The sequence below is a fragment of the Amblyraja radiata genome, chromosome 12, assembly GCF_010909765.2.
Source record: "Amblyraja radiata isolate CabotCenter1 chromosome 12, sAmbRad1.1.pri, whole genome shotgun sequence".
NCBI lineage: Eukaryota > Metazoa > Chordata > Chondrichthyes > Rajiformes > Rajidae > Amblyraja > Amblyraja radiata.
The window spans coordinates 47,403,962-47,420,778 of record NC_045967.1 but is presented as its reverse complement, the minus strand read 5'-3'; the positions used below and the strand labels follow the sequence as shown (position 1 = coordinate 47,420,778).

General features: G+C 41.1%; 1 protein-coding gene across 6 annotated transcripts in view; it reads right to left on the bottom strand.

The window, feature by feature from the left end:
- The window catches only part of arhgef9 (Cdc42 guanine nucleotide exchange factor 9), a 244,697-nt gene that overhangs the window by 98,960 nt on the left and 128,920 nt on the right, over window positions 1-16,817 (bottom strand). For 5 of the 6 annotated variants that reach the window (XM_033030722.1, XM_033030724.1, XM_033030725.1 and 2 more), the window contains one exon: window positions 6,537-6,728. In XM_033030722.1, the coding sequence (XP_032886613.1) occupies window positions 6,537-6,728 (192 nt within the window). Of the gene's footprint in view, window positions 1-6,536; window positions 6,729-7,677; window positions 7,783-16,817 lie in introns of those variants that run through there. The other variant, XM_033030727.1, reaches the window with a different exon arrangement.

Below are 16,817 nucleotides of genomic sequence, written 5' to 3'. Positions count from 1 at the left end.
GCTGTTGGGATAAGGAAACAAGACAATTATTGATGAATAACCCTAACTGCTCTTGAAAAATATTGATAAAACCTTTACTGGAGTGACTAATCACGTTGAGAAAGTTCATTTGATCAACTCATTTTTAAGGAGATTTAGCATGGTAGGACTTGCTTGAAGACTATGAATTATTATTTTTTCAGTTTCATAGGATCAGAGTTGTACAGCACAGAAACAGGCCATTCAGCCCACTACATCCATGCCAACCTTTTTGCCCATCTACACAAATTCCATTTGCCCACATTAACCATTATTCCATCTGTACACTGTGCTTGGCTCGACTGTAATCACATTTTGTCTTTTTGCTGCTCGGTTAGCACGCAACAAAAGCTTTTCACTGTACCTTGGTACACATGACAATAAACTAAACTAAACCTTTCTATGTCTTGCCAATTTAGGTAATATCTAAATGCCTCTTAGACGTCATAATTGTATTGGATTGCACCACCTCCTCTGACAGCATATTTCAGATATCAACCATTCTCAGCATAAAATAATTTACTCGAAAGATCAACTTTAAAACTCCTTTCTCTCACCTTAAAAACCATGCCCATTTTTTGTTGATATGCGTTGAGACAAATATTTTGCCTTTTTATCCTATTTTTACCTCCTGTAAGATTATCGCAGGTTATCCCTTGGTCCTTCAAACAAGTTCAGTTTTAGTTCTGTTTTAGTTGATTGTCACATGTACCGAGGTACAGTGAAAAGCTTTTGTTGCGTGCTAACCAGTCAGCGGAAAGACAATAGATGATTACAATCAAGCCTTTCACAGTGCACAGATACATGATAAGGGAATAACGTTCAGTGCAAGATAAAGCCAGTAAAGTCCAATCAAAGATAGTCCGAGGGTCATCGATGAGGTAGATAGTAGTTCAGCACTGCTCTCTGGTTGGGGTAGGATGGTTCAGTTGCCTGTTAACGGCTGGGAAGAAACTGTCCTTGAATCTGAAGGTGTGCATTTTCACACATCTGAACGAAGGCAATTCCAGCCTGTCCAATCCCTCTCCATAACGACAGTCATTCAATCCAGCCAATGTCCTGGTGAACCTCCTCTACAGTCTTCCCAATGCAATCACATCCCTCTGGTTTTGACTGGGGTTTTGACCAATGATTCAGAAATAATGAATGCAGAAATGTGCATGGATCTTTATGCTGATTTGAAAAGGCAGAATGAACTAACTGAGAAGAAACAAAATCTAAAGTTGAAACTCAGGGTAATTTATTGTCCTGATTAAGAAATTGGCTGAGCACAAGACAGTAGGAATGAATAATGGGCCGGTAGTTGAATTGATATAGAGCATAACCAGCTGCTTTCTGCAATGATCAGAGAGCAGGGAATGGAGAGACATTGATTATGTGCAGGCAGAGAGTCATAGTCATACATGCCCTTCGGCCCAACTTGCCTACACTGACCAACATGCCCCATCTACACTAGTCACACCTGCCTGCATTTGGCCCATATCCCTCTAAACATGTCCGATCCATCTTATCCATATCAAAGATGAGATTAGTTTATCTTGGCAATGTGTTCATCACAGACACTGTGGGTTGAACGTCCTTTTGCTGTGCTGTACTTTTCTATGCTCTGTGTTCTAGTACACACTGTATAAGCAAGGACATTGGAGAGGAGATAGAATGGCAAATATTGAAGTATACTTTTGGCATAAGGCAATGCAACATTGTATGCAGTGTGCATGAATTATAGCGAAAATAATTATTTGTAGATTAAGCAATTAACAAGATAAATTCAGTGTAGATAAAAGTGAAATCATTCATTTTGGATCAAAACGTTATTGCACTTTCTCAAAATTAAATTTTTCGTCTTTTTCCTAAATTTGAACCCATTTGTGCATATTTTACTACACAAATTGTGCAGAAACGTAATTTTCCCAGGGTTAGATTTAGTTAGTGATTATTTCTGGGTCAGATCACACCTCTTATCACATTGTCCAGGGTACTTGCTTGTGTGTTTGAAGGATACAAGATGGCGCTTGAAGGATACAAGATGGTGGTTAAAGAGTGCAAGATGGTGCCGGAAACATAGCGACTCTTGGGTACTTCTTCAGAGCAATCTATTATTCATACGTTCATAAGTGATAGGAGAAAAATTAGGCCATTCGGCCCCATCAATTCTACTCCACCATTCAATGATAGCTGATCTATTTTTCCCTCTGAACCACATTCTCCTGTCTTCTCTCCATATCCCCATGATTCCCATACTAAGCAAGAATCTATCAATCTCTGCCTTAAAAATACCCATTGACTTGGCCTTCCACAGCCTTCTGTGGCAATGAATTCCACCATTCTTACACTCTTGTACTTAAGTGTGATTGTGGCATGTATAGTAAGATTGTTACTGAACTGTAAGCAAAAAAGAAATTTCACTATACGTCGGTATAAACGACAATCAAGTACCATTGAACCATTAATCCACCTACGTGCGATGGATATTTACCTGGCAACAGGGCTGCAGCTAACAATTTCATAGGTTATTGCATTGCCAATCCTCTATGGTGCTGAGTCTGGTCTCAAAGTAAAACTAGGATCACATTATGTGGAGTTTAAAATGAGAAGGCAATTAAAGTATTTGCACAGTGGCATCAATATCTCTCACATCACATCTCCCAGCCTTAGTGTGCTGCAGTGTGTATGATGGAATTTAATTAGTGAAGCCCCCATCAGTGCACACAGATTTTATTTCCCAAATCAATCACAGGCTGCAAGTTCTGATCTATTGCTCCGTGATAAGCCTGCACCTTGCTGATCGATGTAGGATTACATGCAAAGAATAATTGCTTTGGAGTCAGTCTGACCTTTGTGCTCAATTCTCTGGAGCAGAACTTGAATTAGAGGCAAAAGGGCAACAAAATTAGCTTGGGCTAATCCCAACACATTTCGGAAAGTGGAAGAGAAATTCCCTTAAATTTTTATTTTTTTTTAGCTCTCGTGGCATGGGAACTAATCTGGGAATCTATCGTGTGTGGAATGCTCAAATTGTCTGCAAGTTTGTCTCTAAACCCAAAAGAGGACATAAGTCCATAAGTTGTATGAGCAGAATTAGGCCATTTGGCCCATTGTCTACTCCACCATTCAATCGTGGCTGATCTATCTTTCCCTCTCAACCCCATTCTCCTGCCTTCTCCCCATAACTCCCAACACCCATATCAATCAAGAATTATCACTCTCCGCATTAAAAATATACATTGATTTGGCCTCCACAGCTGCCTGAAGCAATGAATTTCACAGATCCACCACGCTCTGGTTAAAGTCATTCCTCCTCATCTCCCTTCTAAAGGTACATCCTTTTATTATGAGTTATGGCCTCTAGTGGAAACATCCTCTCCACATCCACTCTTCCCAGGCCTTTCACTATGCTTGCTACGGAGAGGGTTTAGCAAAGATTTATCAAACCAATTCCTGAGATGACAGGTCTGTTATTTGAAGATCGAAAGAATAAAGGAATACCTTCATTATTTTGTGTTTCCATGAATCAGCGATAATATTGAAATATATATTTATTCTTCACTTAATAGGTAAGTAGATAGGTAGGTAGGTAGGTAGGTAGGTAGGTAGGTAGGTAGGTAGGTAGGTAGGTAGGTAGGTAGGTAGGTAGGTAGGTAGGTAGGTAGATATGGGAAGGACATTTCCTTTGGTCGAGGAGATTAGAAGGAGAAGGTCACTCTCAGAATAAGGGGCAAGTTTTTGGGGACTCAAATGAGGAAGCTTTTTTTTGCACTTGGAGAATTCTTTATTCCAGAGGGCTAGTAACTGCAGGCATTGATTGCATTCAAAACTAGGATCATAACACAAAGTGTTGGAGAAACAGCAGGTCAGGCAGCATCTGTGGAGGGAATGGATAGGCAATGCTTTGGATCAGCACCTTCTTCAGAAACCCAGATTGTGGTAGGGAGGGAATAGCTTGGAAAAGAGGCGGGGAACTTCTCCCTTTTCAACAATACAATGTGAGCAATTCTACAATTGAAAACTCTGGATAAGAATGGAGAAAGAGGAGTGCTAGCCGCACGATATAGGAACGATCCTGCTCTCACCGATAAAATTGAATAGTATAATATATAAGAAGAACCCAATTATTCACAATATAATAAGAATTTGGAAACAAATAAAAGTATCCTTGAAATTAAATAATTTATCAGTACTAACCCCACTATTGAACAACCCCGCATTCAAACCTTCTCTCATCGACAACACATATCAACAATGGGATAGACTGGGGATTAGGAAAGTAGGGGATATATATGAATTGGGCAAACTGTTATCATTTCAACAATTAAAATTAAAATTTAAATTGAAGGATAATCAATATTTTAAATATATACAGGTATGTGACTTTATGAAGAAATATACACATAGATTTCAAACTATATTTTTAGACCCTTTAGAAGAAGCAATGAATATTAAGGCTGATTCACAAAAATTAATATCATACTTTTATAATAATATATTATATAGAGAATCACCCTCAACAGAAGCACTAAGGGAAGATTGGGAACATGAGCTGATGATAAAGATCTCGAAGGATAGATGGGAAAAGTATTTGATGAATACACATAACTGTTCTATTAATGCAAGACATAATTTAATTCAATTCAAATTATTACATAGACTATATTATTCAAAAACGAGGTTGAATAAATTTTATCCAAACGTCTCTCCCAGATGCGATAAATGTTTGTTTCAAAACGCTAATACAACACATTCATTTGTAGGATGTACAAAGTTGAATAAATTTTGGAGTGATATATTTGATATATTTACAAAGCTCTTCAAGTCAAGAATAGAACCCAAAATGGAATGGATTATATTTGGAATAATAGGAGAAGATACCAATTTAAATAAAGACCAAAATGTTTTTTTTAATTATGGGTTAATAATTGGAAAGAAATTGATACTTAAATTTTGGAAAAATACAACCATACCAACTGTTAAAATGTGGATTAGGAATATGATGGACATAGCACGCCTTGAAGAAATGAGACTCCGACTAATAGATAAATATGACCAATTCTTAAGGAGTTGGTCTCCTTTCATCGACTTTTTGGAATCATGTGATGCAGCGGTACCATAAGGATTGCTGATTTCAGTTCATGACGTGGATAGATCTACATCTCCGAATATAGATTTGAAAAATTCTCTTTTAAGGGGCCTTCTCTTCTATTTCTACTTTCCACCTTTTCTTTTTTATTTTATTTTTTTATTTTTTTTTTTTATATACACACTTAACATTTTTCTACTCTCTACCATCTATTTTTCCACTCTTTCCCCTTTCTATTGTTTTCTTTTTCTTGTCTTGCTTACTTCCTTCTCATAACATAAAACTAGAGGTTGTACATAGAATGGATTACGGTATGACATAGTTGGCACCTAAAATTAGGTGCCACTGTATTGTTTTGTATTGTATTAACTTCTAATAAATTAAAAAAAAAAAAAAAACTCTGCAAGTTCCTTATTTGCTTTTTTTAGTGGCCAGATCTGGTGATTTATCCATTTTCAGAAATGAAACAAAACTTGACATTTTGGGTCGAGACCCTTCTTCAGAAACCCTAAAGGTCACCCACTCCTTCTCTCCAGAGATGCTGCCTGAGTTACTCCAGCATTTTGTGCCTACCTTCGATTTAAACCAGCATCTGCAGTTCTTTCCTACACATGAAATGAAACTTGCTCTTTACAATGTTTATCCCATCCCAAAAGCTTTTTTTAACTGAAATATTCGCTGGTATCTTGAATTTTTATCAAGTGAGGAAGATTTTCAGATCTGTGGTTTTTCTTTGGACTTTGGAGATACGATGCGGAAACAGGTCTTCCGGCCCACCGAGTCCGCGCTGACCAGCGATCGCCCTCCATACACTAGTACTATCTTACACGCTAGGGACAATTTACAATTTTTTACTAAGCCAATTATCCTACAAACCTGTACGTCTTTGGAGTTTGGAAGGAAACTGGGGCACTAGGAGAAAGCCACACGGTCACAGGGAGAACGTACAAACTCCACACAGACAAGCACCCATAGTCAGGATCGAACTTGAGTCTCTGGAGCTGTAAGGCAGCAACTCTGCCGCTGGGCCACCGTGTAACCTGCAGTTGGCACAATGTTGACTGAATTCCACCTCAGCATGTTTCACTGAATCACTCACGTCCTGGTGGAACAGTGGTAAAGGCCAAAAATAATTCATTCCAATGATTCCTTAATGTACCGCAGCTTTTAATATTAGCTGCAGATACATCATTTATTCATTATTAAGTATCTGATTTTCCTAATTATATTTTAGAGTAACAATAAATGCTTTCATCAGTCCAGTTTACGTTATTGTCACGTGTACCGAGGAACAGTGAAAAGATTCTGTTGCGTGCTAACCAGTCAGCGGAAAGACTATACATGATTACAATCAAAGCATTTACAGTGTATAGATCAACGAAGGCGTAGAAACTGGAAACCTCCTGGGTGATTTATGTTGTCCTTAAGGTGGAATTTGGATTACCTCACAGATGTCCTTGAGATGCTTAATGTAGTGTCGTTCTGTGCTCATGATTTCGTTGATGACATTTGCTCTCATCTGGTCTCTGTTCTGGATACTTCTGCCAAGACACAGACAGTCGGAGTTTGGGTCCAGGTGTCCATTTTGAATCTCACTACTGGCTTCATCTACAGTGTCCTCCTGGTTCACCCAAAGCTGCCAGGAAAGAAAAGAGAAAGAATATGTATAGTTGCCCCAATGCATTGTCATATATCGCTCCAGCTCTAATATTCTATGCCTTGACTGTTTAGTTTAGTTTAGTTTTGTTTAATTTAGAGATCTAACGCGGAAACAGGCCCTTCAGCTCACCGAGTCTGCACCGACCAGTGATCCCCGCACATTGTCATTATTCTGCACACACTTGGGACAAGTTACAATTTTACCCAGCCATTTAACTTACAAACCTGGACGTTTTTGGTGTGTGAGAGGAAACCCACACATGTCACGGGGAGAATGTACAAACTTCGTACCAATATGCACCCGTAGTCAGGATGGAACTTCGTACCAATATGCACCTGTAGTCAGGATGGAACTTCGTACCAACATGCACACGTAGTCAGGATCGAACACGTCTCTTGCGCTGGAAGACTGCAACTCTACCGCTGTGCCACCGTACGGCCCAATAGTATATTGTCCAATAGTGTCAATCTGGTTCCCCTATGCACCATCACCTTGTGGGAACAGGTTTTCCCTGTCAACCTGTTATCTAAACCTATTATCGTTTTGTTCATGTATTTCAAATCTCCACAGAAATACCTTTGCTACAAAAGGAGAACAACCCCATCTTCTCCAACAATCCCTCATCCCCAGAAATATTCTGCGCATCTCCTTTCCCCTTCTCAAGGGTCTTAACATCCTTCCTAATTTCTGCAGACCAGAACTGAGCATTGTACTCTATTTGTAGCCTAGCTAGGGCTTCATAAAGGTCCACCAAAACTCTCCTGCTTTGGCACTCAATATCTTTATTTATGAATCCAAAGATCCATTGTATTTTGCTGTCTAATCTTTCAATATTATCCTGTCAACTCTCAGGATCAGTGAGACTTAAAACCCGATCGCTCTCTTCGTTATTTTTTTTAGAAATATGCTATTAAATCTACATTACCTTCCCCGTCGCTGTCCAAAATCCTGTGTCTGAAAAGTGACCGTTTACCTCAACTCACTGCTGCCTTAGGAGACAGAAAAGCAAATCTCTGACTCCACGAGGTTCTGCTTTGTTAAGCAAACTTTGATGCCATTGCAAATCAAATGCTTTCTTAAAATCAATATTGACCAAATCCATCGCATACTTTCCATGAATACCGTATTACTGGACCAAAAGGTTCATTTCACTAACCCAAAACAAATGCATTCATGCTGGATCTCCTCAATTAGTTTCAACCTCTCCGAGTGCTTATCATTTGTTTTTTCACATTATTGTTTTTGACAAATTGCTCCACATGAGCTGACAGTAGGTTAGTTCATAATCATTAACAATATACCTTTACAATTTCTTGAACAAGCATACGAGATTCACCGGTTTTCACAATTTAGTTTAGTTTAGAGATACAGCATGGAAACAGGCCCTTCGGCCCACTGAGTCCGTTCTGACCAGTGATCCCTGCACACTAACAATGTCCTACATCCTAGGGAAAATTTGCAATTATATCGTCAATTAACCTGCAAACCTGTACGTCTTTCGAATGTGGGAGGAAACAGGAGATAATAATAATAATAATAATAAATTTTATTTAATGGGCGCCTTTCAGACATCTCAAGGACACCTTACATAGTAATCGGAATAAAAACATATAATCGGAATAAGACAAGTAAAAAGGACATCACAGAGACACAAATTAAAAACAGAATTCAATCCAAAAACAGAAAATCAAAAACACAGTGTGAAGAGAGAGCAGCGGCAGCCAATGCGCGCCAGCGTCCACTCTCTCTTCACGGCAGCCATCTTGGACACAGACCTACAGGACTACAATTAGACAAAAAAAAAAAAAGAAAAAAAAAAAGGGGATCCCGGTGAAATCCCACGCACGCCACATTGGGAATGTACAAACTCCACATGGACAGCACCCGCAGTCAGGATCGAACCTGGGTCTCTGGTGCTGTAAGGCAGCAACTCTACTGCTGCTTCACCATGCTGCCCAATTTAAGAGCAGTATGGCCCAGTGGTAGAGTTGCTGGCTTACAGTGCCAGAGACCCAGGGTTGATCGTAACTACGGGTGTACAGAGTTAGTACGTTCTCCCTGTGACCATATGAGTTTCCTCTGGGTGCTCCAGTTTCCTCCCACGCTCCAAAGACATATAAGGGTGTAGGTTAATTGGCTTCGGTAAAATTGTAAATTGTCCCTAGAGGGTAGGATAGTGTTAGCGTACGGGGTGATCGCTGGTCGACGCGGACTCGTTGGGCCGAAGGGCCCGTTTCCGCACTGTATCTATAAAGTCTGGTCTAAAAGCAGCCGCTGTGAAGGGAGTGAACAGACATCTCTCCTGTTTGGACTATTCCCTCAGCAGATCCTGTCTAACCCACTGAGTTCCTCCAGCATTTTGTTTTTTGCTCAATTTAACAAGGAAAAATGCAACCACACAGCAGCAAATAATTTGTTTGTGTGCAAATCAAGAGGAGCAATAACTGGAATTAATACAGATAATTACCATTTTCCATTGCTCTTGTTACATCCAGGGACCAAATCCATAATTTTGCATTCTATTTTTATTCAGATCTACATTATTGCAGTTTAATTTTAAGATGCAAGCATTTATAAAATAGCCTCTTGCAATCCAAATATATGTTCATTGCCGCTACTATCAATTATGGGTGGCACAGCAGTGGAGTTGCTGCCTTACGGAGCAAGAGACCCGGGATCCATCCTGACTACGGATGCTTATCTGTACGGAGTTTGCACGTTTTTTCCCATAGGTTTTCCCCGGTATCTCTGGTTTCCTCCCACACTCCAAAGACGTACAGGTTTGTAGGTTAATTGTCGTGGTATAATTGTAAATTGTCCCTCGTGGTAGGATAGTGTTAATGTACGGGGATCGCTGGTCGGCGCAGACTGGCTGGGCTGAAGGGCCTGTTTCCAGGCTGTTTCTCTAATGTAATCTAAACTAAAATTGGGAAAATGGGTCTGCCTGGAGCACCCGGAGAAAACCCTCACGGTCACGGGGGGAACGTACAAACTCCGTACAGACAGCACCCATTGTCAAGATCGAACCTGGGGTCTCTGGTACTGTAAGGCAGCAACTCTACCGCTGCGCCACAGTGCTGCCCTAGTTGATGCAACAAACTGACAGAACAGATGAAAGACATTAACAATAACCCAGCCACATTACTCTTAAAAATGTATGACTGTTGCTAATAAATAGTTTAATTTAGGGGAAGGCAGGACATGTAACTGAGAGAGAAGAACACACAAGGCTACGCCAATAGGATTGGATGAGGAATGGAGGAATCATTTATCCGGAGAATGGGAAACTTAAAACTGCATGTGGTTCAGCAGTATGGCATAGATAGGTGTTGGAGTTACAGGGAGAAGGCAGGAGTGTGGGGTTGAGGGGGAAATATTGATCAGCCATCGTTGAATGGTAGAGTAGACTTAATGGGCCGAATGGCCTAATTCTGCTCCTATAACAGATCCCTTCAAAAAGTGACCGAGATAAATGGCAAAGAGTGAAAGGACCATCAGCTGTTGTGGTTCAGCTTAAAATAAAATTCCAGATATATCTTTTCTATTCCACTTCATGTCTTGAATATTTTGATAAATAGTCTTCTTTTTTAGTCCTGAGAGCTCTCAGCTTTTTTTGTAATTTTTACACAACTCGGGTCCCCTGACACAACAAATCAACAATGTGATTCTGGTTGTGCCTATTTTCAACTTTCTCCCTTCACTGGAGTCACTAAGTTTTTGTGGTTGTTAATTGCGAGGGCTGTTACAGCTCAAATAGCTCTTGTTGATGTGCGGAATGAGTCAAGCAGTTACAGCATGATGAACAAGCGCAGGCCTGACAAATGAAGCTGATCCTGACCTTATAAAATGTAGACGTATACAGTTGATAACTGGGGTCAGTGTGCAGTGATGCAGAGTCGAAATCCTGGCTGTTTTATTTCCATGAACTTGCTCAGAGGCAAAGGGATATTTATCTCATGTCAACGCATTCACGTGTTAAACCATTGATGGGACTAATTTGTTACTGATTAAGTTGATAAATAGATAAGGAGGTTCCTCTTCATCACAAAATGGATCAATTGTCATGTCTTCAACAATTTTTGAGCTTTATTAGATTCAGTGGACTCACAAAACACGTTCGACAATCCGATAGTTAAAACATGGCAATAGATACAAAACTGATCCTTGACGATCTGATACTTTCACATTTCCATATATAATGAAGTGTTATGTAACTCTCTTAGAAGCCCCATTTCCAAGATGTCGGTCGACATCGAGGGCTCCCCAATTGTGTCAGAGTTCTTTACTGGTGCTGAAGAGCATCGCATATCATCAGATTCCAACACTCGTGTTACTGGACTTCCACATTAAAGACTTGATGGATCTTGGGGTCCAAGTCCATAACTCCCCGAAAGTGGCAACACAAGTAGATAGAGGGGTTAAAAAAAAAGCAAATGGTATGCTTGCTTTCATAGGTCGGGGCATTGAGTATTAGAGTCAGGACGTCGTGATGCATGAGGTCACATAGTACTTTGATTGGGCCGCATTTGGAGCACTATGTGCAGTTCTCGTTGCCCTACGACAGGAAGGATGTGGAGGCTTTGGAAGGAATGCCGAGGAGGTTTACCGGAATGACACCTGGATTGTGAGATATTAGCTACAGGGAGAAATTGGACAGTTTTGCATTGTTTTCTCTGGAACTCCGGAGGTTATGGGGAGACCTGATGGAAGTATATAAAATTGTGAGAGGCATAGATGGGGCAGATGGCCAGAACCTTTCTCCCAGGGTGGAAAAATCAAATACTAGAGAGCATACCTGTAATGTGAGAAGGACAGAGATAAAAAGAGCTGTGCGGGCGGGGAAAGGTTTTTATACAGAGGGTGGTGAGTGCCTGGAATGCATTGTCAGGGGTGATGGTTGATGCAATTACGATAGTGGAATTTGAGAGGCGTTTGGATAGGCATATGGATATGCAAGGAATGAAGGGATATGGATTATGAGCATATAAGAGATGTTTTGGCATTAGATTAGATTAGATTCGTTTATTGTCATTCAGACCTTTCGGTCTGAACGAAATTTCGATTCCCTGCAGTCATACATATAATAAAAAATGACAAAAACACACAATCAACACAAATTTAACATCCACCACAGTGAGTTCACCAAACACCTCCTCACTGTGGTAGAAGGCAAAATCTTAAAGTCTCTGTCTCTTCCCTCTTTGTTCTCCCTCTGCGTCGAGGCGATCCAGGCTCCAGATGTTGTGACCCCACCGGGTGATGGTAAATCCCGCGGCTCAACCGTGCTCCGCGAGCGGGCCGGTTCAAACTCCGCGGGTGGTCGCTGCCGCCGCCACGGTTCCGGGGTCGAGTCGGGTCTCCGTTGCCGCTGCTGCCGCCGCCGCCGCCGCCGCCACCACAGCTCTGAGGTCGAGTCGGGTCTCCGCTGCCGCTGCCTCCGCCACACGGCATCATCTTCGGCACTGATATAGTGGGCTGAATGGCCTGTTCTACGATCTATATTCTATATTCTAAGACAATCTAATTTCTTCAGCGAAAATAGACACTAAATGCTGGAGTAACTCTGCGGGTCAGGCAGCATCTGTGGAGAAAAAGGAATAGGTGATGTTTCAGGTCGAAACCCTTCTTCAGACTCAATAAACCTCAGTCTGAAGAAGGATTCCGACCCGAAACGTCACCTATTCCTTTTCTCCGCAGATGCTGCCTGACCCGCAGAGTTACCCCAGCATTTTGTGTCTATCTTTGGTGTAAACCAGCATCTGCAGTTCCTTCCAACTATTTTCTTCACCGTTCCCATTCTGCAATTTGCAGTCACTCAGTGGTAAACTTGGCCCAACTTTATCAGTAACTCCCAATTTATTCCAGCTTCCACTTTGCTCTTCCCATTTTGGGAATATTCTGTACAAGGGGTTTGACCCTCACCTTTGCTTCGTAGCTTCAAAAAGTAACACGAGGAAATGTTGCTATCTGCGGCATAAATAATCCAACAACTCTCACTGCGATAAATGCATTGTATAATCGTAATTAGATGCCACCGTTTCCTGAAGTGTCTATTTTGTCAGCAGTCTCATGCAGATTTTTATCTAATTAAAGTAGTGATCTTGACAGGCACATCACATTTAGAATTCCCTGCAAATTTGTCCAGGAAGACCAACCGACACAAGCACTCTATATTAGTCATCATCAAGGTGCGTAAATCATACCCACAGCATCAGCTGCTGCAATTCAATTCTGACTTTTCTTAGATGAGCATGACATGTGCATCTAAGGCAAGGTTACAGCAGTGATAAAAAAAATGACGGCAAGTAGAATAATGAAGAAAAACTCTGAAAATTAGCCTGATGAGCTCCGAGTTGTCCTAAATTACAATGGCAACACAAAGTACTTGTGCGGTCAACCAAGAAAACCAAGCAAAAAGCCAAAGTACTGATTATACAAACTTATGCCACCGTACGCTGTCTGTACGTTCTCCCCGGGACCGCGTGGGTTTTCTCCGAGATCTTCGGTTTCCCCCCACACTCCAAAGACATGCAGGTACAGTGCATTGAGAAAGTATTCAGACCCCTTCACTTTTTCCACATTTTGTTACATTACAGCCTTATTCTAAAATTGGTTACAGTCATTTTTTTTTATCATCAATACCTCATAATATAAAAGCGAAAACAGGTGTTTGGTAATTATTGCAAAATAATTAAAAATAAATAACTGAAATATCACATTTACGTAAGTATTCAGACCCTTTGCTGTGACTGTCAGAATTGAGCTTTGGTGCATCGTGTTTCCATTGATTATCCTTGAGATGTTTCTACAACTTGATAGGAGTCTACAAGTGGTAAATTAAATTGATTGTACATGATTTGGAAAGGCACACACCTGCCTATATAAGGTCCCACCGTTGACAGTGCATGTCAGAGCAAAAAACAAGCCATGAAGACGAAGGAATTGTCTGTAGACATACGAGACAGGATTGTGTTGAGACACAGATCTGGGGGAAACATTTTTTGGAGCATTGGAGGTCCCGAAGAGCACAGTGGCCTCCGTCATTCTTAAATAGAACTTTGAAACCACCAGGACTCTTCATAGAGCCTGGCCAAACTGAGCAATCGGGGGAGAAGGGCCTTAGGATAGAGACTTACTAACATATTCAGGGAGGTGACCAAGAACCCGATGGTCACTCTGACAGAGCTCCAGAGTTCCTCTGTGGAGATGGGAGAAACTTCCAGAAGGACAACTATATCTGCAGCACTCCACCAATCAGGCCTTTATTGTAGAGTGGCCAGACAGAAGCCACTCCTCAGTAAAAGGCACATGACAGCCCGCTTGGAGTTTACCAAAAGGCACCTAAACAAGATTCCCTGGCCTGATGAAACCAAGATTGAACTCTTTGGCCTGAATGCCAAGTGTCACGTCTGGTGGAAATCAGGCACCGCTCATCACCTGGCCAATACCATATCTACGGTGAAGCATGGTGGTGGCAGCATCATGCTGTAGGGATGTTTTTCAGCGGTAGGAACTGGGAGACCAGTCAGGATCGAGGTAAAGATGAACGGAGCAAAGTATAGAGAGATCCTTGATGAAAACCTGCTCCAGAGCGTTCAGGACCTCGGACTGAGGCAGACGTTCACCTTCCAACAGGACAACGACCTAACGCTCACGTCCAAGACAACGCAGGAGTGGCTTTGAGACAAGTCTGTGAATGTCCGTAAGTGGCCCGGCCAAAGCCCAGACTTGAACCCGATCGAACATCTCTGGAGGGATCTGAAAATAGCTGTGCATCAACACTCCCCATCCAACCTGACAGAGCTTGAGAGGATCTGCAGAGAAGAATGGGATAAATTACCCAAATACAGGTGTGCCAAGCTTGTAGCGTGATACCCAAGAAGACTTGAGTTTGTAATCACTGCCAAAGGTGCCTCAATAAAGTACTGAGTAAAGGGTCTGAATACTTATGTAAATGTGATATTTCAGTTATTTATTTTTAATTATTTGGCAAAAATTTCTAAACACCTGTTTTCACTTTTTTATTGTGGGCTATTGTGTGTAGATTGCTGATAAAAAAAAAAAGAATTTAATCCATTTTAGAATAAGGCTGTAACGTAACGAAATGTGGAAAAAGTGAAGGGGTCTGAATACTTTCTGAATGCACTGTACATAGGTAAATGTAAAAATTGTCGCCAGTGTGTGTCGGATAGTGTTACTATGCGGGATTGCTGGTCGGCGCTGACTCGGTGGGCCGAAGGGCCTGTTTCCGCGAATAGTTTAAAGATAAAATTCATTTTAATTATTGATCCAGCGAATGTTCCAGTCAAAGTTGTTGAAGAGCTGATTATCACTGCAACACCAATCAGTTAATTAAAGATAAAACTGAATGAGTCCATTAATTAAAGGCAAACCAGACTTACTTAATTCATAAATCAAGGATACTAACACATGGCTCTATTTTCTTTTTGCCACAACTGGGAATAGCAATCTGAAATTAGGTTCAACATTTCTCTTTAGAACCAAAGTGGGTGATGGGTGGGGAGAGAAATTAGAGGTCTACAGTCCTTATATTAACTCCAGATCACGTATTTGACAAGTGATTTTTGGCTTCTGCTTAAAATTCAGCTATTGAAGGCAAAGATACCTTGGGATGTTTAACCCATCAACCTCATTGCAATTTCTACCTGCAGAATCCCACAGAACTGGGACCAGCCCAGCGGCAAATTGGCCAGAGATCTAATTAAATTGGACTTCATCCCTTAAAAATGCATGTAGTCCCCTATAGCATTTTCCTCTTGTGAAATGCAAGATAAAAATGCTGTGAAGGAAATGGTTGGAAAGGATCTCAGAAGTTTTCTTAAAAACATTGACAAAGAAAAGTGAAGACAAAAGGAAATGCAGATGCAGGCTTACAAAAAAAAAACAAAGTGCTAGAATAACCCAGTGGATCAGGCGTCATCTCCAGAGGACATGGACGTCACTTGCACATGTCATCCAGAGATGCTGCCTGGCAGAAAGAGAAGTGAATTCCTCATTGCTAACCATGACAAGTAGGGCCTCAAAGGACTCTCTCTTCCACAGTGTGATCTCTGAAGTTGTCATCACCAAGTATGTTATCACTGAGGAACTGGATATGCTGCAGGAAAAACACCAATGGACTATTGAGGATGAATGCTGCTCTTTATTTAGCCTCTCTTCGGAACACACAAATGTTGTCCTTCACTTCCCAACCATTGTTGAAAATGGTCTTCCCCTTCATCACTTGTACGAAGCATAGAACTGCAGAAGCTGGTTAATACACAAAAGGACACAAAGTGCTGGAGTAACTCTGCGGGTCAGACAGCATCTTTGAAGGATATGGATAGGTAACATTTCAGGTCGAGACATTTCTTCCGTCAGAAGAAGGGTCTGGACTCGAAAAATCACCTATCCATGTTCTTTCCAGGGATGCTGCCTGACCCACTGAGTGTTACTCTAGCACTTTATGTGCTTTCCCCTTCATCATTGCCCTCCTACTTCTCTCAGGATTCTTTCCCCACATGACATTTGAGAGAATTATTTAATTCAATTTATCCTTATCCAGCTTTAATTTAGTTTAGTTTAGTTGAGTTTATTTCAGAGCTACAGCGCGGAAACAGGACCTTCAGCCCACCGTGTCTGCACCAACCAGCAATCCCCGCACAGAACAGAAACCATCCATTTATTTTCCATTACATGTACAATGTCCTTTTGATGTATAATGGTCCTGCCATGTGCAAACTACAGTCGCAAAAATAGATCAGAAGCTGGGTAGTCCGTTCGTGACATCTCAAGCAGATTTTTTTCTAAAATGAGACCTGGGTCCAAATCTCAAGCAGTCACCACAGCAAGCTATCACATTAGTCTATTAATTTAGTTTAGTTTAGAGATACAGCATAGAAACAGGCCCTTCAGCCCACCAACCAGCGATCCCCGCACACTAACACTATCCTATTTGCGCTAGGGACAATTTACAATTGTACCAAACCTATTAGCCTACAAACCTGTATGTCTTTGGAGTGTGGGAGGAAACCAAAGATCTTGGAGAAAGTCCACACAGGTCAT